This window comes from Scardinius erythrophthalmus, assembly GCF_964197995.2.
Source record: "Scardinius erythrophthalmus genome assembly, chromosome: 11".
Lineage (NCBI taxonomy): Eukaryota > Metazoa > Chordata > Actinopteri > Cypriniformes > Leuciscidae > Scardinius > Scardinius erythrophthalmus.
Window position 1 is genome coordinate 9,406,919 of NC_138231.1, and position 22,350 is coordinate 9,429,268.

The following is a 22,350-nucleotide window of genomic DNA, read 5'->3' on the forward strand; positions in this document are numbered from 1 at the left end:
TTTAACGTTTGACATAAAACGAATCGTAGTTATATAGCTCAACATGTATAGTCTTATAGTTTGAATCTCATTTTCTTGATTTACTGCGAGAAACATGTTTGTGCTATGCCTCAGAGACACCATTCTGTCGAGTGGCTAACACAGCAAAATCAGAAAGAGCTTTATTTGTAGTTAACAGTAGCCTAATACAGCCTTTTCTCCACCATAATATTTCAAATGAACTGCATGCCATTTATTAATATGTTCTAATATGATATGTATGTATGAGTAGTTATTCGGCACTTACGGCTGTTTTATTAGAATAAAATAAAATAATGTGAATTTAAGTGATCAAACGAAACTGTAACAAAGTATAAGTTACGAACGTAAAATAGCTCAGGCTCTCTGCCCTGCCTCATACCACAGAAACGTCATTAAAACTTTAATACATTTGCTCATCAATGAACAGGAATTCCATGCTCATTCACGCATAGACAGTATAAGAAGCATTCACGGAGTCATCAAGCTACGCCTTTGTTATTGTTTTGAATAAGCGTCCTCTAGTGGCGAAACTTATATACTGTGCATTTGAGAGATGAGCAAAGAGCATAAACGTTTAAAAAAGACTAGCCTATAGGGGAGAGTGGGGTGATTTGTGCCAGGGGGGAAGTAGTTCCACCCTTGTTTCTGGAAAACCATAGAAGAAATTGGTCATGTGACCACATAATTTTGAAAAGCAATCACTTTTACTCGTCCTCCAAAGAAGAGAGAGACATGGCATGAGAGTTAAGCACATTTTAGTGCAAAAAACTGTTTTTTCCCTTTCAAAGTAAAATTTCTATGATTAAGGTTTTTTGATTGTAGTGTCTGAACAATTATAGACAAGTTTGAAAACATTTCACACATGTTTTAGTGCTTTAGTAGTCTACACAATGAGTTTATACAGTTAGCATGATGTTAGCTCTTAACTGCTGGATCATGCTAGTTTTTCAAACTTGTGGGTCTGGGGTGATTTGTGCCAAAGGGCCTGGGTTAAGTTGTGCCAGATCCAGACCACCTAGAGACCTACATACTCACAGGGGATAATCTTGAGAAGTGAGGAGATGGGCATGCCTCATCATTGTTTGACTTAGGCCTGCCTGCTATTTGTTTAATTTAGCTAACACTGATTTCAGTTTTGAGTTTGCACTATGTTATTAAAGAGAAGTTTTATTCCGTTTTTAAGTGGCCTATGTCACAATAGGATGTTTAGAAATTAGCCTAGTCACTTTATTCTTATGTTTTACATAATTGACAGACAGCGCTATGTCAACAGGCATCTATTGCCAAAGCCTTTTTGCCTGAAATGATTCACAAATATCATATACTGTGTTACTATGGTGCTCTAAATGGTTGCTAGGGTGTAGCTTGATAGCTTCACAATGATCCTGAGAGACTGATTGGTCATCTGAGTTTAATGAGCCCGCCCCCTTGTCTCTATGACACTGTGATCCAGAGTTATGTTCAATACAAAATCCCTATGCAATTGACCATAGTAGGAAAAACGCATGCTATGGTATTCCAGGGTGACAATATCTAAATAAACCTTAAATTAGTAATTTTGTATTGAATTTATCTTGCTTTCATATAGCATTACGGTTCATAATATTAAAATGTTCTGTTTTACTTCAGAAATCACTGGCACCAGGGGCAAGTTGTGCCATGAGACCACTTTTTTCCCAAGAGCTATATTTCTGAGACAATTTATTTCAGATCCAAAGTTATTGTTCTCAGGGATGCACCACATCCTGAAATATATGTACATCCTTAAGTTGAAGGCATTACTGCCATGGCCTCACTTTAAAGTCACTTTGAGTAAAAACTGGCACAACTCACCCCACTTTCCCCTACTTGGAATACTAGAATTGCTGAATACTGTGCAGTCTATATTGTATGCAGCCTAGTACTTTTTAAAAGGTATTTGGAAACAGAGGCTGAACTCCGAATAGCATACTACTCTTACCATTTACTCATACTACCTGCCATGTATGCATGGCATGCTAGTATGTTATTCTGAATTCAGCCCATGTTTTGGCTATGCTGAAAGGTACAGGCTACAAGTTAATGCTTGCTAATGTTTTAAAAAAGTTGTTCATCATATCCTGGTGTGCCCTTGGCTTTCCTCTGTGTGGATTTAATGCCATAGTTTTTGTCTTGCAAGGTAAGGGACCTTTTTACATTTTTTAAGACCAAAAAGTCAGGCTCATATTAGCTAGCTGTGGTTTCACCAGTAGCAGCGTGCTGGGAAAACACAAAGTTTGTATCAAAGTTTAGAAGGCCAAAGTTCCTGAACTGTGAACAAAAAGTATTGGGATAACGCATTTCAGTTACTGTAAGTCAGTAAACGAAACATTTAGCCTCCGTTTGTTTGCTGACTGCACACATTTCCATAACAGTGTATGGATATATTAAATATATAGATTTGTGTGTAGAACATGAATGTCAAAAACAGCATTTGGGGGGTAAAACAATAAAGAAACATGCACTCAACTTTGACGTTACATGCATAACAAAACTGAATTATACAGGCAGCTTTTATTGCTTTTAAGTGCTTTCACACATTTGGCTTGACACATTCATTTTCCAAAAAAAAAAAAAAAAAAATAAATATATATATATATATATATATTATTTAATTTGATTTTTTTCACCCAATTTAATAAGTACATGAAAAAAGACATTCTGTCACAGACAAGTTTGCACAAAGAAATTGCTTTATTACCAGAATTTTGACCACTCCAACATAGAATTCAGCAATATGTGAATGAAAAAAAAAAAAAAACCTTGATTTAGTCAAAATTTCCTTTGGTTCTACTGACAGATCTTATTCAACATTCATAAGAACATGACAGTTTGACATATTTAGAACTGAATTAGGTCTCTGCGACGTGAGGACAAATAATGGAGCAATCTGACGTGCCCTAGTAAAACCAATAAATCAAACCACAAAACCCTACTACTTTGTGAAAAAAAGTTATCAATCATTTTATAAGCTAAACATAATTTAGCTTATAAGGCTGACAAGTTCTAGGTGCCCTATCTAATGTCATCAGCGCAAGTCTTATGAAAGAAAGATCATTTAGCAGCCTCCATTGAAATTCAGTGTAACAAGCTAATTTAACACATCAGAAACTGACATGTGCAATATTCTCAGGAGTCATGCAAATACCAAACACATTCAAAAACTTTAAGAACAACTTCTGTCACCTCTCAAAATAAAATGTTTAGCCCCACACTTGGATTTTATACATCTATGGAGCTCAAAGCCTTCTGAGAATCAACAATTGAGGTTCCACCTCGTAAACATTGCGTTTTCACTGTAAACTGTCTCTCATTTAAGCTAAGACAGTGATTTTTTTCAATGTCAGACAAAAATGGTGTCCCATTTTATACATGATTTTCAGGGTCATCAATATTTGCATTGTTTATATATATATATTAGGAATATCGCCAGTACAGTTGACGTCCTCTCTGCAGAAAGCTGCATGCTGTAACTTCAAAGTGAGATTATTTCTGCGGCCTACTTCTATGTTCAAAGTCAGGCAGTTACAGCTAACTGTCTCACTATGTCCTGATTAAAGAGAAACAGCCTTCTGCTGCGATCACTACATAGAGTACTAACATTATGCAGTCTTTCTATGACCATATGCAGCCCATATGCACAGCAGCACTCAAAAATCAGCCAGCTGTTCACTCTTGTTCTTGTCATTTTTATTTTTTTCACTGCTGTTGATTATGAGAAGACATTCAAGGACATACAGTATTTTAGGTCTTGTCGATCCTTAAATTACTGAACATAAATGTCACACGCCAGTGTGTTCTTGAATAAGACAAAGTATTTCAGGTTGAAAATGTCAAACCCCTGTAATGGAGGCCAGCTAGTAGGACCTAAACCTCACTCCCCTGGGCTCAAGAAGAGAACTACACTCCTCTTGTGATGCACAAACCCAACCGTTGGTTTACATTTTTTTAATTACATTTTTAAACCCAATGGTTGGGTTTGTCCATATTTGACCCAAACATGGGTTGAAACATCCCAGCATTTTTTAGAGTGTTTGCGACTGATACTAGAGGCTACGGTCTTTAGCTTCCTTGTTAGTGCACTCGCCGGTTCGAATCCTGTTCGGAACGGTGCGAGTAGAACCGGAGGGGTTACGTTGGTGCCGTGACCCAGATGGAAGTGAGGTTTAGGGAGGTGAGTGTAACATAGGAAGGCTAGTAAGAGATGGACATGTAAACCTCACTCCCCTGGCCTCAAAAGGCTACGGCCTTTAGTGTCCTTGTTAGTACGCCCACCTCCCATGCCAGAGACGCTAGTTCAAATCCAGTTTGGAGCGGTGCGAGTAGAACTGTAAGGGTTACGTTGGTGCCGTGACCCTGAGGGAAGTTAGGTTTAGGGAGGTGTGTGTAACGGAGCCAGACTAGTAAAAGTTGTGCGAGTAAACCTCACTCCCCTGGCCTCAAGAGGCACACTAGAGGCTGCGGTCTTTAGTATCCTTGTTAGCGCCCTCCTCTCATGCCGGAAACGTTGGTGAATCCTGCTCGAAGCAAAATGTTACAAGAACAAGATGCCTCTGAGAATGGACAGTGACTTCAGATTAACATCTTGAAAATCACTGTTGGTCAAAGTAAAGTCAAATAATATACGATTGTACTTTACAGTTAATCCACACACTGTTTGATGACTACCTAGGGAAGGGGTCTTCAACAGGCATGTATAAAAAATCTACTCTGTATTTTTGGCTTGTTTTTCAGCACAAAAATCGAAACATTCTTAACTCAAGATATATTTATTTGAGAAACAAAAGGACTCAAGTCCTCAAGGACTTTGTTTTCTGAACAGTTGATCATAATGAAGTGAGTTCAAAAAAAGTAAAATATAAGAAAATATCTGCAATAAGCTTAATTCAAAGTGAAAACAAGATTATTTTTCTGACCCCATTGGCAGATTTTTTGTTTCTTGGTTTAAGCATGAATTTACTTTTTTTGCCACTCATTTTTTTTTAGAAAACAAGACTTAATATCAAGTCATTTTGCTTCTCAAGTAAATACATCTTGATTTAAGAACGTTTAGATATTTGTACTGGAAAACAACACAGAAAAAGTAAGTTAGAAAGTAATTTTTTACTGGTAAGCAAAATTAAGTTAAATATTTAATTGTCCAACCCACATTAAAAATCTTAAAATAACATACTATAATCCCAATAATGATTACAAATAATTCAGTAACACTTTACAATAAGGTCTCATTTGTTAACATAATGTATTAACTAACATGAGCAAACAATAAGCAATTTATTCTTACAGCATTTATTAACCTTTGTTAATGTTAGTTAATAAAAAATATTCATGTTCATTTTAGTTCACAGTGAATTAAATAATGTAAACAGATGCAACTTTTGATATTAAAAATGTATTAGTCATTTTAGAAATTAACATTAAGATTAATAAATGTTGTAGAAGTATTGTTTATTGTTAGTTCATGTTAATTAATGAAACCTTATTGTAAAGTGTTACCAATAATTATTAGGCTACTAATATTATATTCTTAATAATAATTACTTAATGGCTCATCCATGAAGCAACAAAACAAAGAATGTAAATGCATTAAAATGGCATGATATTTTAGGCTTAAAATACAATATCCACAAAAGGGTCATTCGGTTTGAAAAACATTGAAGACCACTGATCAATGTAGGAAAAATAACGATTGCAGGGTGGACAAATACTGTAAAACACTGAATTTTCGGTATACTTTATGTACACAAGTTTAGCACAATTGCTTTGGGTTTTACCTGTATATGAAAAGTTATATTATACATATTCCACTATTGAATTCACTACCATAAATCTAATAACCCCAATAGGGGGTTTCAATTAACTAAAGCGATTCTAAAAAAAAGTCTCAGTCAAGTAAAATGAAAGCCTTTCATTATTTAGAGGCTTTTGTGTGCCTTAATTTCTTAATGTCTCTTTCAATTCTGTAAGGATGTATGCTCTTTTCATTGGTTAAGATAGAAATCGGATTCGGTCCAAATGGCGTCCTTCTTTTTTCTAATGGCCATGCATACAAATGCAGAAAGATCCCAGACCCTGGTAGAACCCAGACATACTACGCATAATCTTATTACCAGTGAGCCAAAGGAAATGGCCTGCGCCAAAAGATAAGGCCCAAAGTGAATGTGTGCTGCAGTATTCCTTTCCGTAATGAGATCATATACTCTGACATAAAAAAATAAATATCTGAATATTTAAAGGAACACTTAAATTATTTAACCACTTCTAAATTTGTTTAGCTGCTGAGTAGTCTTATGTACAATGTGAAAAAAAAATGAAAAACCCCCAGCAGAATCTTCCCTGCAACAAATGTAAACAGCTGTTTTAAGATCTCAAATAAATAAATAAATAAATAAATAAATGTATCTAACCAGTAACATTTCTTTGACATTAAATATATTTCAAAACGTACATTATAATTTATTTATGTTTCTTTGAAGTAATTGCATATTAATTTTTGTCAAAATTGTGAAACTGTGATTAGATTCACAAGCCACTTATGGGGAATGGAGAGCGTCCATTGAAAAACCAGTGACCTCCATTTGTTATTTAGTCTCTGTGATGGTTTAGGTGAATGGCTCTTGAGAGCTCAGCAGCACTGTGTTTTTAGAGCGGTACATAAGCAGTTTACACCTGCCAGAGCCGGACTATTACTGTCCAGCTGCGCGGGCTTTCTGCTGCAGTAACGCGGCCCTCTGCTCCATCATGGCTCTCATCATGCTGGGGTTAATAGCTGGACTCATAGCAGGGGACATGGGCCGCAGTGGATATTGGCTGGATTTTGTGCTCATTAAAACACACTGGAAGTACGGTATCTTGCCTGTAACACAAAGAACAAGTGATTCTCAGTTGTCAGGTGCAAACAACAACAATTAAATACATAAAACACTGAACAGTTCAAAACACACACACACACACACACACACACACACACACACACACACACACACACACACACATATCAATTGGAAAATTCAAGTTAAAATATGTGCAACTACAACATTACATCTTCAACAGTGAAATTAGATTACTGTACTAATTACTCTTTAAAAAGTATTGTATTACTACTTACTACTAATTAATTACCCTCTAAACCCCATTTCAACTTTGACCAGTTGAACTTTACAAAGATTTTTTATTGTTTGTATTGTTCTATAGTCTATGAAGTATTCAATGCAATTACATCAGAGGTAATGGTAATTAAATGACAGAACAATTAAGAGACCAATTTCTCTTACTTGACTTAATTAAATTACAGTAGTGCATGTTGGGTGTAATGCATTATACCCACGGATAAACAGAATATAAAGCAATAACTGAAGCTATTCAGTTATAATAAAGCATCTCTATTCAGTTGAAGTTGTGCTTGATGTTTGTCCGGCAACAGGTTATATGTAAAATTCCATATTTCAATGTAACATATTATTGTACTGTTTCTAAAACTCTGTTATAGTGGACGATTTTGCTGGACAAACTACTGCAATGTATGGTGTGTAATTAGATTCATTTACCTGGCTTTTTGCCCTCCGTGACATTTTCCTCCACTTTCAGCTCTTCTAATTAGTTGTTAGAGAGAAAAATTGAAGAAAAATGTACTCATTTCAACATATAACAAGTGCTGCCGTAGCAAATTTTTAAATGACATGGCAAATACTTTCAGTTAAGGATAGAATATCTGTTAATGTGGCATTTAGTTTTCAGGTTTGTTATAAGGTGACATGACAAAGCTCAGTTCTCAGAGGAATAATTTTTACAAGCAGTAGACCAAGATATCTGCGAACACCCACTGAGGCAGAGTTGGAGACTTGAATTTGAAAGTAATGGCGACCTTCAAAAGTTACTTTAAATGGATGAAAACCAGGCTTGCGAATAAAAAAAGACACTTGAGACCTTGGTGGGATTACATATCCTCAAAAATCCTGAGATTTCCCAAGGAGAAACATTTTTACATTGAAGAGAATTCTTTGGTGAACTATAACTGTAAGAAATGTCCATTTGAAGAGTAGTTGCAAGTAAGTGGCACTGAAATAACACAAATTTTGCATTTTTGGGTATTCACAAACCGTGGGGATTAAAATTCAGTAATATTATTGATTTGATTGGATGAGAACAAAACTTGAACTGAATTGACAGCAGGGCTGCCTTATAACTGATTCTCTTTTTTCAAAATGTGTTTCAAAAACAAACTAAATCATCACTAAATTGACTTCAGCTGAAAAATGACACTACTGTCTATTTTAGAGCTACTTTACAGCTTAATTGAAATCTGTTTGCTTCACTGATGGTTATTTCTCTATTTATCACTGCTTTGAAACAATCTGCATTGTATAAAGCACTAAATAAAGGTGACGACCTAATTTGCCACTTCATGTTGCATTAAATAAAGAAAGAATCTGTAAATAGATTCATTTCCTCACCCTCAAGTTGTTTCAAACCTGTATGAATTTATTTCTTCTGCTGAACACAAAGGAAGATATTTTGAAGAATGTCGATGGACCTCATTGACTATTGACATAGTCATTTTTTTCCTACTATGGAAGTCAATGAAATACATCAACTGTTTGGTTACCAACATTCTTCAAAATATCTTTCTTTGTGTTCAGCAGAAGAAAGAAATTCAAACAGGTTTGAAACAACTTGAGGGTGAGGAAATGATGACAGAATTTTCATTTTTAAGTGAACTATACCTTTAAAGATGCTTAACTATTTTTACAGAAAAGTCAGACAAATATACTGATTCAATTATAATATTTTTTTGCAGTGAATAGTGCTTTATTAAATTGGATGTCAAGTGGTTTGTGAATAAGACCCAGGGTTTTCACTGAAATAATTTGGCACAACGGTTATTAAATCTGACCTTAAGTCTCTAACGAGAAAGTCAAGCGATTTGTGTTAGGAAGGAGTTACAGTGAAAGAGTGACATTAGGAGTTCACACAGGGCCAACCAGCAAGCAGCATTAGTGTATTAATAGCTAAATTTAATTGTAATTTCACTAATGCTGTTTAAAAATAGTTTAATCCCTTTGGTTTAAGTGGGATAACCTAGAATAGTAACAATGTGTACTGTGGCTCAGTTATTGAAACTGTGATGTTAATACATTTGGTGAATAAGGAATTGTACCTCAATGTTGCCTGGAAGTTTTTGAAGTTCTCCCAAGTTCTACAATATGCAGGTACGCATGATCACTATGTATGCTGAACAATGCATTTCTAAATGTAGTCTGCAGATGTTTCAAACTGCTTACACAAATGCATGCATTTGATTATTGCTTTTGACATCTGGAATGATTAGGTACAGCGCTATGCGAAGCACTCAGGCTAAATTTAATCTCAAGCTTCACGCAATACTTCTCCACACCTCATGGACGTCAGAAAACATCAGAACTTACTTGCTGGTGCCTCAGCTGGTTTGCCTGAAGACAGAAATTTGAGGACAGAATTATGGTTAGCAAAGATTAACCTGAAAATGATGGCAACACATGGGCTCTGTTCCAAAAAAACAGAGAGATGTCTCGCTGCCTTACTAGGGAGCATTCTAACTGAAATAGAACCTCAGAAGTGACTGATTTCGAACTCCACGTCACACAAAAAGCACTCCACATGGAACTGATTTACAAACCGCTCACAATGTTTGCTGTTAACACAGTGCTAAGCTAACAATGCAATACTTTTAACCCTTAAATGCATACTTCGGGTCTTTAGTGACCCAGGACGTCATTCACTACCCTCCTCCTCATTCATTTTTTAAAGTTAGACATCAGCCTTCTTAGTATTCCTCAATTAATTCATTAGAAACAATATAACAAGAAAAAATATATAAAATTATAAAAGAACGCCTGTTTTCCCATTATTTTTTTGTACAAATTGTATAGGGTCGCGAACGACTCGAGGTGTGTAACAGTGTAAGTATATTTTTTCTGCACAACTATTGAATATTTGATAAGTGCAATGTCTGATACACAATGATGAAGTGATATTTCACTCATAGTTACCTCAGGCAGAAAACAAAAGAATAGGAAGTATCATCAGCCAAACTTGAAATGGCTCAGCGATTTACTGCATAGCAAGTACTGAACGCAATCAAATATTAGTGTCACTATCACTTGATGGTGTGTCTGGTGAAGAAGCTGTCAGTGATCAAAATATTGATTTTGAAGATGTTGAACATTATAATTTCGAGAATATGTTTGAGATCGCAAATATGAGCCAGAATGTACTGGGAAATGAGCTCTGATGAGGACAAAGATGACTTCCAAGCTCCAAAAGGTAACAAATGTGTTTTATTTTATTCTTCTGTAATTGTTACTCTAATATCAGGAGAGTTGTGTATTATCGCGACAGGTAGAGATCCATCTGTGTTAGATATAGATCCGGGTCGCTAAAGACCCAAATACGTAAGAATGATTGGCGAAACATCCATGCATTTAAGGGTTAAAAGGATACAAATAAATAAATAAAATATTTTTAGCACTTCTCAGTACTGAATTAAATTCATTTATAATCCACATTTCCACTGGGCTTCTCCTAATGGATTATGTAATTGCTTTCTCTATTTCACTGCTTTCATTTTTAAAGGGATAGTTTGTGTAAAATGAACTCTCGTTTTCTGTAAAGATTTACTCACCCTTATGTTGTGGAATTAAGGAATAACAAATTTATGAGTTAACTGCCGTAGAAATCATTATTTTAAGTCAGATGGTCAGATCTTACAAATTACATGGCTGATCCACTTCACAAAGCCGGTTTCCAATTCTTGAGTTAAACTCAGATGATATGACGTCAGGGTGAATAAATAATGACAGAATGTTTCTTTTTGGTTGACTTGTCCCTTTTAAATGCTGTGCATACTAGTTTTTGAAACAGAGCCATGTCTACTTCATACCTTGGGTTTCTTCAGATGTTTTCTTCTCGGCTGGAACAGGTTTTTCTGGAGGTGAAGGAGAATAATGTTCATCACATTATCTATCATGTGTTTTTTTTCATTTTTCATTTACAATGTAACACCTTCATAATTGCACTTCCAGTGTGCTTACAGTACGTCTTTTAATCAAGTTTAAAATCAGTTATTTCTATTCTTAATGTGTGAGGAAAACATGCACAGTTAAGTGATTATATAGTCATGGAGCAGAACGTGTAAGGTACACTTCCTGTCATAAAAATAGAGAAATTCTGTCATGACTTCATCTGAAGTTATATTACTTGACAGATCCAATTTTCTTATGCCAACTGGAGTCTAAGGTTTTTTTGTTTTCTTGATCCATCTTACAATCATCTATGCAGTAAGTTCTCTGTGCTTTTACAAAAGCAAATAAAACATGTACTGGTGATCACAACACAACGCGTCCATTGGGAAATTAATATAAAAACAATTCCTCAATATTTTGTCATGCATGCCTTTTTTTTAATCCTGATAGCAGTCAAGAATAAAACTCTACATAAACCTTTTATGGATCTAGTTTTAGGTTTATTAGCCATGAAAATATTTTTTTTGTCTCTCTTTTATAGAGAGGGATATTAGGGATATTAAAAAATACAGACGTATTTTGGGCTTTTTTATAATGCAAATGCAATGTTAAAAATAGTCATTAAAACTTACCCACAACAACTTCTTTAATTTTTGGTGTTTTGGCTTTTGGTGTTGATGTGGCCTTCTTGACTAATGATCCAACACAATCAAACAAATTACATTGATGCTATACAATATACAATAAAACAATGTAAATGTGTGTGTGTGTGTGTGTGTGTGTGTGTGTGTGTGTGTGTGTGTGTGTGTGTGTGTGTGTGTGTGTGTGTGTGTGTGTGTATATACTGCATGTACATGCACTTATCATTGAAGGTTGTCATTTTGGCACCATTTATACTTAAACCTTTCATTTAAGTGAGTTGATTTTGTTTTGTTTTTGCAGTAAACGCTATGTTTTATCCCTTTTACTTTTAGTAAGGACTATTTGCCAGCTCTTGCAGGATTTTATGTGTTAGTCCTTGCACGACATCAATGTACTAAAGAAGTTGAGAGCACATAAACATTGTATACTGGTTTCCTGTCAAGAAGTCGATAAGCTTTGCACGTAATAATTCTAAAGAGTCCATTAGCAATCTAAAATGTAGTGACCTATCTCTCAGGGTGAACAAAATCATTCACTAAATGTAGATGTTCTTTGCAGGATTATTGATTGAAATATCCATTCAAACAAACTTGTGTCTTCAACACATTCAGTGCGAGACAGCAATGCTTAGTATTACTAATTTGATTATAAACAATTAAGTTTATAATAAACGCATTATATTAAAAAAGAAAAACAGGTAGGATATTCTAAATATCCCAACAATATATTAATTAATCTCCCACATTTAGACATTTTCAATGATAAGGCTTGTGTCCCTCCTTCAAGACTGATGTTTTTTGTTCATTTTAACAGCCATGCACAAATAATAAGGCCAGTCGTTTCAACAAGTCAATTAATGTAAGCAGCACTAACAATGTTGGATGAGTTTAATAGTTGAATATGCAGTATTAGAGGGTTAAATATGAGCTAAATTAAAGCTTAAAGCTTTAAGCAAGCATCACCTAATACTTTACAATAAAACAACTTACCCTCTGCAGTGGACTTCACTTGCTTTACAGCTTTCTCTTCTTCCCATGTAGAGACACAAAAAAGTATAGATTTATAGGATGTATTATGAAATAAAAGTAGTAGTTATCAACATATTTCACATTCTACACTGCAAAGACAAAGATTTTCTTTTGTTTTATTTTTCAGTACAAATATCTAACTATTTTTAAATCAAGATATATTTCCTTGAGAAGCAAAATGGCAGAATATATTAAGTCTTGTTTACTGAAAAAGCTATGAAAATTAAGCAAGTAAAAAAAGAGAGAGAGAGAGAGAGAGAGAGAGAGAGAGAGAGAGAGAGAGGAGAGAGAGAGAAATATATGCAAATGGGGACAGAAAAATAAACTTAATTCATAGGCAAAACAATATTACATTTTCATACCCAATTGGTATTTTTTCTTCTTGTTTTAAGATATTTGTACTGAAAAAAAAAAAAAAGATTTAAAAAATTGCTTACATTTTTCAGAAATGTTTTGCTGTGTAAAGACAAAATGTTTGACTGCAGGGATTTTGTGGTATCAGATAAAACGAAATGGCATGTGGAAATGCCACAACAAATCTCTTTCCATGTGCCCAAATCTAGTAGTAGTTGGAGAGCAATTGATATCCAAAAGTAGAGGAGCAATGCAGAATTCAACTATTCACTCTCAGCAAAACTCTGAGGTTCTGTCTTCATGTCCAACACTTTAAAAAAAGCTGAGCAGAACATTTTATAACATTGCCATGGGGCAGCTAACAGACACCCGCCTATAGAAGCGAGACAAATATCATCTAGTCTGAAATATTTATAACTGTTACCAATTTATAAACACCAAGTTTATGACACATGAGCTAATACATGATAATAACACAAGGATTAAGACTTCTTCCTTCTTTCATAACATTATGAAAGCTTTTTGAGTATGAAACATTTCACATTTAAAGCTATTACTATGAATATATGTTTGTACTGTATAAGTACTGTATGTGAGGTTACCTTTGTATTTGGTTGGTGTTACTTTTGCCTTCTTTGTTACTGCTGGCTCTATAGTAAGAACAGGATGTAATAAACATTTAGGATTTAGGATTTCTGTATGTCTAGCAACCAGATTGGTGGTAATTGTTTTCAAGATAGCCTGACAACTCTATTTATACTCCATTTAATAAAGCATCTGTGTAGTACACTGACCGGGAGGGGACATGTTCGGTTCACTTAGTTTTGTCGTGGCCACAACATATGAACTCGTGGGAACGTCATAATATCTCGTGGGCACGAGATCGTATGTTGAGCGAACGACATTCATTTCTCCTGGCCACGACTTAATATGTTGAGGGAACGACATCCGTTTCTCGTGGCTGCCATGCAGTTTTATAACATGTGGGAACCGAATCTTCACACGCGATACGGGCTCCTCCTTTAACCCCGGTCATAATTTTCTTTGTTATTTGTTAATTTAAGTTTATCATAATTAGTTTTTGTTTATTGCCTTAGACGGGACTTTATTCGTGACCCGAGTATTTCATTCAAGCCAGCAAATTTCTGACGAAAAAGCCCATTCAACTTAAGAATGCGCTTCAGGTGTCTTAATGCCAGAAACCGCACTATATCTTTATATGACATTCCTAATTCAAAGTAAAATGTTATTTCATCAGTCATCTCCATCTCCGACTGCTGTAGGCCTATATGGTTACAGTATTGACCAGTGTGGTACCCTCAACATAAGTCGTTGCCACGAGAAACAGATGTCGTTCTCTCAAAATATGAAGTCATGGCCACGAGAAAAATATATCGTTCCCTCAACATATGATCTCGAGGCTATGGCTTTACATAGCGTCGGCCGAACCGAACATGTCCCCTCCCGGTCACCATAGTATTGCACAGGTAAATGCAGGATCTTTTTTTATGAACTGCATTTAAATTTCTGATAATATAAATGTAATTTTACATTATATACAATAAAGTTGAAATATCTACCTTTCTTAGTAGAGGTAGGTTTTGCCTTTTCTTTTGTGATCACTCGCTCTGCAAAAGAGGAAATTATAAGTTATGGTTCATTAATATAAAACTACTGCTACTGTAAGTCAGTTCCTGAACCATAATTACCTGTCCTTTTAGGCTTCTCCTTCACAACTGTTGGCCCTAAGTCATAAAAATTGATTTATTTAGTATGAAAATAGATCTTAAATGGAAATTTTGCCATCATTTTTCTATTGTCCTTACTTTTCTTTGCCACTGAAGGTTTTACGTTGTCTTTAGTAACTGTGGACTCTTGAACACATACAGTACAAATGTACAAAAACACATATAAATGCACAGATTCGGATGGATGGATGGATGGATGGATGGATGGATGGATAGATGGATAGATGGATAGATGGATAGATAGATAGATAGATAGATAGATAGATAGATAGATAGATAGATAGATAGATAGATAGATAGATAGATAGATAGATGGCAAACACTGAGTAAAGCATTGTCTCCATTTTATTTTAAACAAGTTCTCACCCTTCTTAGTTGCTTTGGCTTTTTCTTTTGGTGCAGCTGGTTCTGAAATTGGAGGTCAGAGGTTATTACTTGCTTCAGGTCTTTTTACATGTCAATGTAACTGGAAAAAAAATACTACATCTTTACTACAGGCACTAAATCAAGACAACTTACTACTATACCTTTCTTTTGAGTGTCTTTTTTTGGTTTTGCCTTTGTAGCTTCCGGTTCTAAAGCAAAGGAAACATTAACTCAGATTTAACAAAATTGACATATGGCAAATATAGAATTAAAATTCAGAAATATTATGATATCAACACCTTTCACTACAGTAGGAGCTTGATGAGTTGTTAAAATTGGAACTTCTGATTCTGAAAAATACAGTGAAAAATGTAATGTTTAAAAAGCTTGTATAAGGCAGTGATGTATTAAGCATGCTGAACTATTAAACATACTGAAACTGGCAGCATTTTTAGGCATTTGACAGCCACATAATTTAGTTAGTATAAACAGATGTCAACTATTTTGATGAATGCATTTGAATTAATACAGTTTTGAATACCTGGAAAAGCCGATGGAGGTAATGGGCTACTTGTAACTATATGATGCACTGTAAGATAAAGGATAAAGTGAATTTCAGGGTATTTAAGGATGTATAAATTATGCTTAAAAGGTCTTTTATGTTAAAGTTCATTAAGTTACAGTAATTATAGGTGACTGCAATACTCACCATACCAGCCAGGGGGCGCTGGGCAGTACACAGGTGTTGGTCGGCACATAGGAACTGTTTTAAGGGGTTGTGAAAAGAAAGATTCAGAGTTACAATAGAATTACTGTATATTGCGTGTTATTGCTGCTGTCTTTTTGCATTACGAGAATGTAACAAGTCACAAGGCTTTGAGTTGCACTCACGCTCCTGTATCGGAGCTGGAGCAGCTGACACTTCCACGTCCTTTGAGGCTCTAGATCCTGTTATTAGGAGAAGGGAAACCACTGCTGTCATATCTTTAGATCAAACGGAATTTTAACATTTGCCATCAACTTAAAAGAGATCACCCAAAAATTCTCATGGTTGATCAAAACTTGTATGATTTTCTTTCTTCTGTAGAACACAAAGGAGATGTTAAGCAGGATATTCATGCTGCTCTTTTCCATACAATGAAAATGAATGGTGACCTGGTAGGTTTGCACCAGCCATTCGTAAGTTGTTACTTAAATTGTAACGTCCACACCAGAGGCTTAGTAACTACTAGCTACTTTGTAACTAACTCTGTACTTTATTCGACAGCACTATAGAAAGTAGCTAGTAGGTCGTAAGCTCTCTGTAAAGTAAAGGTGTTGTAATAACCATAACGTTCATGCCCTGGCAATTACTATTTTCAACGAGTCAACCAACACTATCAACACCAAAATGAATCTGCAGTGGCCGGTCAGGTGGTTCAGCGGTCATGTGGTACAAGTCGCTGCTCGCATAAAATTCCAAGTTTAGGACGTGAACACTTTTAACTATATTTGAACCCATCTGGGTCACTATGGTTCAAACTGTGGTCTCTGGCGAGGGAGGCGGGCGCGCTAACAAGGACGCTAAAGACCGCAGCTGTAGTGCCAGTTGAGCTCAGGGGAGTGAGGTTTACTCGCACAGCTCTTACTGGTCTACGACAGTTACACCTGCCCCCCTAAACCTCACTCCCATCTGGGTCACAGAACCAAATGTAACCAGTCCTACTCGACCTGCTCTGCTCTGGGTGCGTTTCCCGAGAAGCCAACTTACGTCGCAATCGTTAGCCAACTTACGTCGCAATCGTTAGCCAACTTACGTCGCAAGTTCCGTTGTTATCAGCATTGTTCAGCGAGTCCGTGTTTCCTGAAACCATAGTTCTAACGTACATTCGTAAACAGCTCTCGGTCTGTGGTTAGAAGCATAGTTTCTAGTTTGCATGACATGTGGACTCAATAAATCCAAATATTGAGCCAAATAAGCAAGCTGACATTCAGTACAATCTGTATCTTTTATTTAGAATACATACAAATGTCATTTACGTCTTTTAGTTTGTCAAGTGATTTAGATTAGAGCGTAAGAACGAGCCTATGATTGAATCTGGAAATAGAGCAAAATAACTAAGTAAAATTAGAAATATTTCTCAAATGCAATGTCCGTAATTTATAGCAAAACATCTAGCATTAATTCATTCTCAAACAGATATTCATTAAAAGTAGTTATTACGCCACCACCTGCGTGACATAATTAACCAAAGTGGTTGAACGACCAATTTGCGACCAAACAGTTTTGGAAAACAGTCGTGACTAGCTAGTTGATTTCTTCAACGATGCATCGTACTATTGTAGTAAAGCAGCGAGTTACGTCGTTGTACGGGAAACGCACCCCTGAACCCCTGGTCTCCAGCGAGGGAGGCGGGTAACCTAACAAGGACACTCAAGACCGCAGCTGCTAGCATCAATCACTAGCTCTCCTCTTGAGGCCAGGCGAGTGAGGTTTACATGCACAGCTCTTACTGGCCTACGTTCTTATCTATGGAAAAGAGCCTGTGAACATTCAGCAACATATTTTGTGTTCCACAGAAGAAAGAAAGTCACACAGGTTTGGTGCAACATAAGGGTGACTATATAATGACAGACCTTTTATTTAAGGGTGAACAATCACTTTAAATAAGTACGATCAGATCCATGTGAGCTTACTTCTCTTTTTGAGTATGCTGGCAGCCACTGCCTTTGCTTTTGGAGCTGTGGACCAGAGAGCAAATATTATGTCAAGTCTTAAATATTCATGGCTATTATAACAAAATATTTGAAACAAATATTTCAGTGCATGATGATAAAAAAGCAGGAACACATTGTGCTACCTTTCTTTGCTTTCTCTAGTCTTGCTCTTGGAGCCTCTCTTTCTGGTGAGCAAATAGTAAGGAGGTGAAAGAAAAAAGCCTTTAGTGCAATATTCTTCCACAAACAAACTCCACGTCTATATTAAATATAAGTGTGTTTTTTTATTATTTTGATCTGAGTGAGAGCTCATATAATGCACCTTTTCTCTGTTTAAGCAGTGGCTCCTTTCTCTTGGTCTCAACGTCTGGTAAAAAAAAAACAAAAAAACAAACAAACATTAAACAACAAAAAAAATTGCTTCCTGATCAAAACATATATCAGTATCTCTCCAAACATATGTCAGTATCTCCAAATGTGTTCCTACAAATTTGCTCAGCTAAAAATACGTTTCAAACTTTCCCTATTTCACAAAGTCTTTACCGAGTTTGTGGGAACATTGCATCAAAAGCATTGAATTTATGAGTAAATACATTTTCTGATGTGAAGAACTGGGATTTTTTTTCTCCCATAATGCTGTTGGCTCTGCTTTTTAATAGTTTATTGCCTTATTGATTAGCCTCTTTTATCCATATTTCTAACATAACAGAACAAATTGATCTTTTCAAGCATACATAAATAAGCTTTATCAATATATTAGTCTAACTACTTCAAGTTAATAGTTTTGCACATGCTTGTTGAGTTGTGCTGCTAAAGCAAGCAGTTTACTGTAGAAATCGACAGTTGCCTGCTTGAGCTTAACCAGCTTTAATCAAACAAAACAATGCATCACATAGGCCTACTCCTGCGTTCAAGGCTGACTCTTTTAGCTGTGACATGAGTCAGGCATGAATCAAACCATACGGTTTTGTTTAGATAGAGAGAGAGAGCTAGAGAGAGAGGTCACTTGATGTCTAAATCAATCACACTGTCCTAAAGAGTGTTCTTGTAAAAAAGCATTTGCCGAATCAGTAGCCATGATTAATATTGCATTATATCATTATCACACAAGAGCTGAAATACTCTGTCAAGAATCCTGAAGTATACCTAAGTGTTGGGGTTTTGATTTAAAAAAAAAAAAATCTAGATTAACAGATATGCACCAGGGGGCACTATTGTGTTTGTCAAAGTTATTGGAAGTGAGAAAAAAATACTGATATAAGATCCTCACTGATGTCCTCTAAAACAGATTGCTATATTATTATAGGTCATAGAGGAGATCATGGGTTATATTTTTCATTGATTTACTATGCTTTGAAAGTCGAAGTAAGCTAGATGAGCAAAAATAGACAATCTAACAGATAATATTGTATCTACAATACACGTTACAGTACCTTATATTACTTTATGCTCATAGAACTGTTGTTTAAAAGTCAAACTTAATAATGTCTAAATTGCAACTGGAAAAGCTACTCAGTTCTACTTAAACTGCTCTATACTGTTTTATTCAATATACTATCAAGTACTATCAATATACCATATATATATATCATAATATAATATATATAATAATAATATATAATATAATTCATAATATATATCATAATTCTGAATACTTGAAGACATACATTAAAAGTATCTATTGTTAGCTTCTTGAAGTGGTCAATAAATGTATTACAAGCAGTTAGCTGCATTCAAAGTCTTTTCTGGAATAAAAGTACCTCTTTTCTTCACTTTATCAGGTTCAGCTGGAGGAAAAACGGATAAAAAGGACGAGTTACTGCAGAGCTTTAATTCATCCCACTAGATGGCGACTCTGAGTGGATACATTTGTCTGCTTATTAAAGGTGCATTATGCAACTTTTCATGTTAAAAATACCCGTTTTTCTAACCCATACATGCTTAAACAATTGCCTGATGGGCTGAATGAGCCCTTCTCTGATCACTGCGATTGCCTCTATAATCCTGTAAAGTAAAATAAATAAGAGGGATTCGGGCCGAATTTGAGACTGGGCGTGACGTCATGCGCATTCAGTTGCAGTGTTGCAGTTTCATTTGTCGCCAGAGGGGGCATAGTTCTGCAAAAACTCAGAGACTTGCGTTATGCACCTTTAAATAACATAATATAAGACAAATGTGTTCCACATACAGAGAGAGCACATACAATAAAAATGACTTAATAAAGCTCATTAAAGCCCAAAGTTTGGTATAGAAAGGGGGTTAAGGGGATGGGCAAAATGCAATTTTGAAACACAGCCTGCTTTTTATATACCATCCATATTTTATTGTAAAAATAAATACTTTTAGTAGAAAGCAGTATGATGAGTTTACAGTACGGAGTTAAGGTCATTAAGAGCAAATATATCTAAAGTTAACTAATTCAAATATGATTTTCTGTATCTGCTGATACAGAAATTACCCATATTGTCCAGATGTGTACAAACGCATAATTTACAATCCTTGTTCCGTGTGTATGCATGCATGTTATCTTGATCAATTCACAGTACACCCACCTCTTCAGCCACTACTATAACACTGATGTATGTATATATGCTTTTAGGTAAACATCATTCACCAATCAATGATTATATTTTAAGCATGCGATTTATTTCATGTGCAAAATACTAAATACCTCTTGGTCAGTTGTTTTTGTATGAAGAGCTCACAAAATTTGTTAGAACAAAGATATTGGCATGTCTCTGACTAGATCTATGCTTTAGACATGGCCAGTGTGATTTGCTATAAAATGGCTCTGTTATGCAGAAAATTTTAAATATGCCCATGCTTTTTCTTTTTATATTTTAAAACAACATGCATGATATTGACCTTGCAAGTCAATACCAAATACCTTTTTCTTCCTTTGGTTTAGTGTCTTGGGTTTTTTGAGGATCTTTATGTATTACTGAATGCACACAAGGACATGTAGAGGGCTCTTTTTGTTTGTCTGGATACAAACAAATGCAAAATAGTGAGTGTCGACATAGACTACAGTGTCATTTCCTGCCTATTTTAGCCATCTTTGGTTCATATGAATCATCGGCTGTGACGTTATTGTGTTTTGTTTTTTTGCTAGCACAGGCAGACTTGTCAATATCGAAACCAAATCAATTGCAAATATCCATTAAATACAAAAATTATTATGATGTAAATTACATTTTTTTTTTAAAACTGTTAAAATAAAGAGAGTCTAATGAGCGATGTATTAGATTAGCCTTGTTTAAATCAACACAGGATGATAAAGATCACATTGGCAGCTAAACACAGAGATAAATGTCTTCTACAGCTTAATATATGGATGTCATTATCTTTAAACCCCATAATATGCTTATCCCATCAGAGACCAATGCCAGATTTTATGTCCATAAATCAAAATGTTATTACTAAAATTAATTTTTAAAGTGGTGGTAGTAAATCACAGGATACAAATATGACACCTTCATTATAAGTTTGGATTGAATAAATTTGTCAGAATTAATGTGACATTTTATGATTAAATGCCACCCCATCAGTAAAGAGATTGGATTATTACAACAAGAAGGAAGCCAGCTAAAAATAAAAACAGGTTGACAACCCCGCCAACAAACGGAGATTAACAAGAATGGCAAATGGCTGAGAAGCAGGGAAATGTTTTTAGCAGCTGCAAGAATTCCAAGAAGTCTCTTTGAATAATAATTGAAATTCAAAAAGCCGGTTTTGATTGTGTTGCTTACATGCTCGCGGGGAATTACAGGGAGGTGCCTTTAACCTAAAATGCAAATGCCATTTTTGATATCAGTCGACCCTGCAGCCGAATACATGATCTATGTTATTAAAACAGCATGCATTCTTTCTTCCTTTGTTTTCTCACTGACCTTTGGCGCAGAAGTTTATTAGCTAATAAAATGCATTTACTCTTGACTGATTAAGATCAGCAGGGGCATTGGAAGTTGGAAGATAGGATATTATCCCTATGACTTTGATTTGCCATTGAAACTTCATAGTGTAACCAGGCACTATCTGCACTGGTTTAGTGCTGCTCCATGTGTATTTAAAGTCACTGTCATTATTTTCTGCGCAAACAAGCTGGAGGTAAAAATGAGTGCAGATTACAAGTATGAAATAAAATAAAATGTTTGTTTGTTCTTGTTCTCACAACATTGCAGTTTTAGAATTCCTAAAAATCTTACCGGCGCTTGACGAGTGTTAATTTTAGGCCCTGCATATACAGTATATAATATACATATATATAACGTTTCCCCATTTAAAAAAAATAGCAGCACTTACACTGGAATTGTGTACCGACCTTCTTTTTCAGCCTTTGCCACAGGTTTCTCTGCTTCTTTTTCCTTCACTTCGTCAGCTGTTTTAAGAAATAAAACCAACAAAACAAAAGGTGAGTCTTACAGTCCAGAAAGAAAATAGAAAGACAAAAGACATAGACTTGCTTACACACACGCG

The 22,350-nt window shown here is 35.4% G+C and overlaps 1 protein-coding gene across 9 annotated transcripts in view; it reads right to left on the reverse strand.

The window, feature by feature from the left end:
- Positions 1–5,758: 5,758 nt before the first annotated feature.
- Positions 5,759–22,350, reverse strand: part of trdn (triadin) — a 47,655-nt gene continuing 31,063 nt past the window's right edge. For 4 of the 9 annotated variants that reach the window (XM_081377794.1, XM_081377795.1, XM_081377799.1 and 1 more), the window contains 22 exons: positions 22,196–22,252; positions 20,762–20,857; positions 19,635–19,661; positions 18,197–18,241; positions 18,018–18,059; positions 17,854–17,898; positions 16,069–16,125; positions 15,887–15,940; positions 15,719–15,766; positions 15,477–15,527; positions 15,339–15,386; positions 15,178–15,219; positions 14,890–14,937; positions 14,773–14,808; positions 14,644–14,691; positions 13,666–13,713; positions 12,671–12,709; positions 11,672–11,731; positions 10,958–11,002; positions 9,465–9,488; positions 7,587–7,631; positions 5,759–6,895 (listed from right to left, as the gene is read on the reverse strand). In XM_081377794.1, the coding sequence (XP_081233920.1) occupies positions 6,726–6,895; positions 7,587–7,631; positions 9,465–9,488; positions 10,958–11,002; positions 11,672–11,731; positions 12,671–12,709; positions 13,666–13,713; positions 14,644–14,691; positions 14,773–14,808; positions 14,890–14,937; positions 15,178–15,219; positions 15,339–15,386; positions 15,477–15,527; positions 15,719–15,766; positions 15,887–15,940; positions 16,069–16,125; positions 17,854–17,898; positions 18,018–18,059; positions 18,197–18,241; positions 19,635–19,661; positions 20,762–20,857; positions 22,196–22,252 (1,175 nt within the window). In that variant the 3' untranslated portion in view covers positions 5,759–6,725. Of the gene's footprint in view, positions 6,896–7,586; positions 7,632–9,182; positions 9,236–9,464; positions 9,489–10,957; positions 11,003–11,671; positions 11,732–12,670; positions 12,710–13,665; positions 13,714–14,643; positions 14,692–14,772; positions 14,809–14,889; positions 14,938–15,177; positions 15,220–15,338; positions 15,387–15,476; positions 15,528–15,718; positions 15,767–15,886; positions 15,941–16,068; positions 16,126–17,853; positions 17,899–18,017; positions 18,060–18,196; positions 18,242–19,634; positions 19,662–20,761; positions 20,858–22,195; positions 22,253–22,350 lie in introns of those variants that run through there. The other 5 variants (XM_081377797.1, XM_081377800.1, XM_081377796.1 and 2 more) reach the window with 3 other exon arrangements.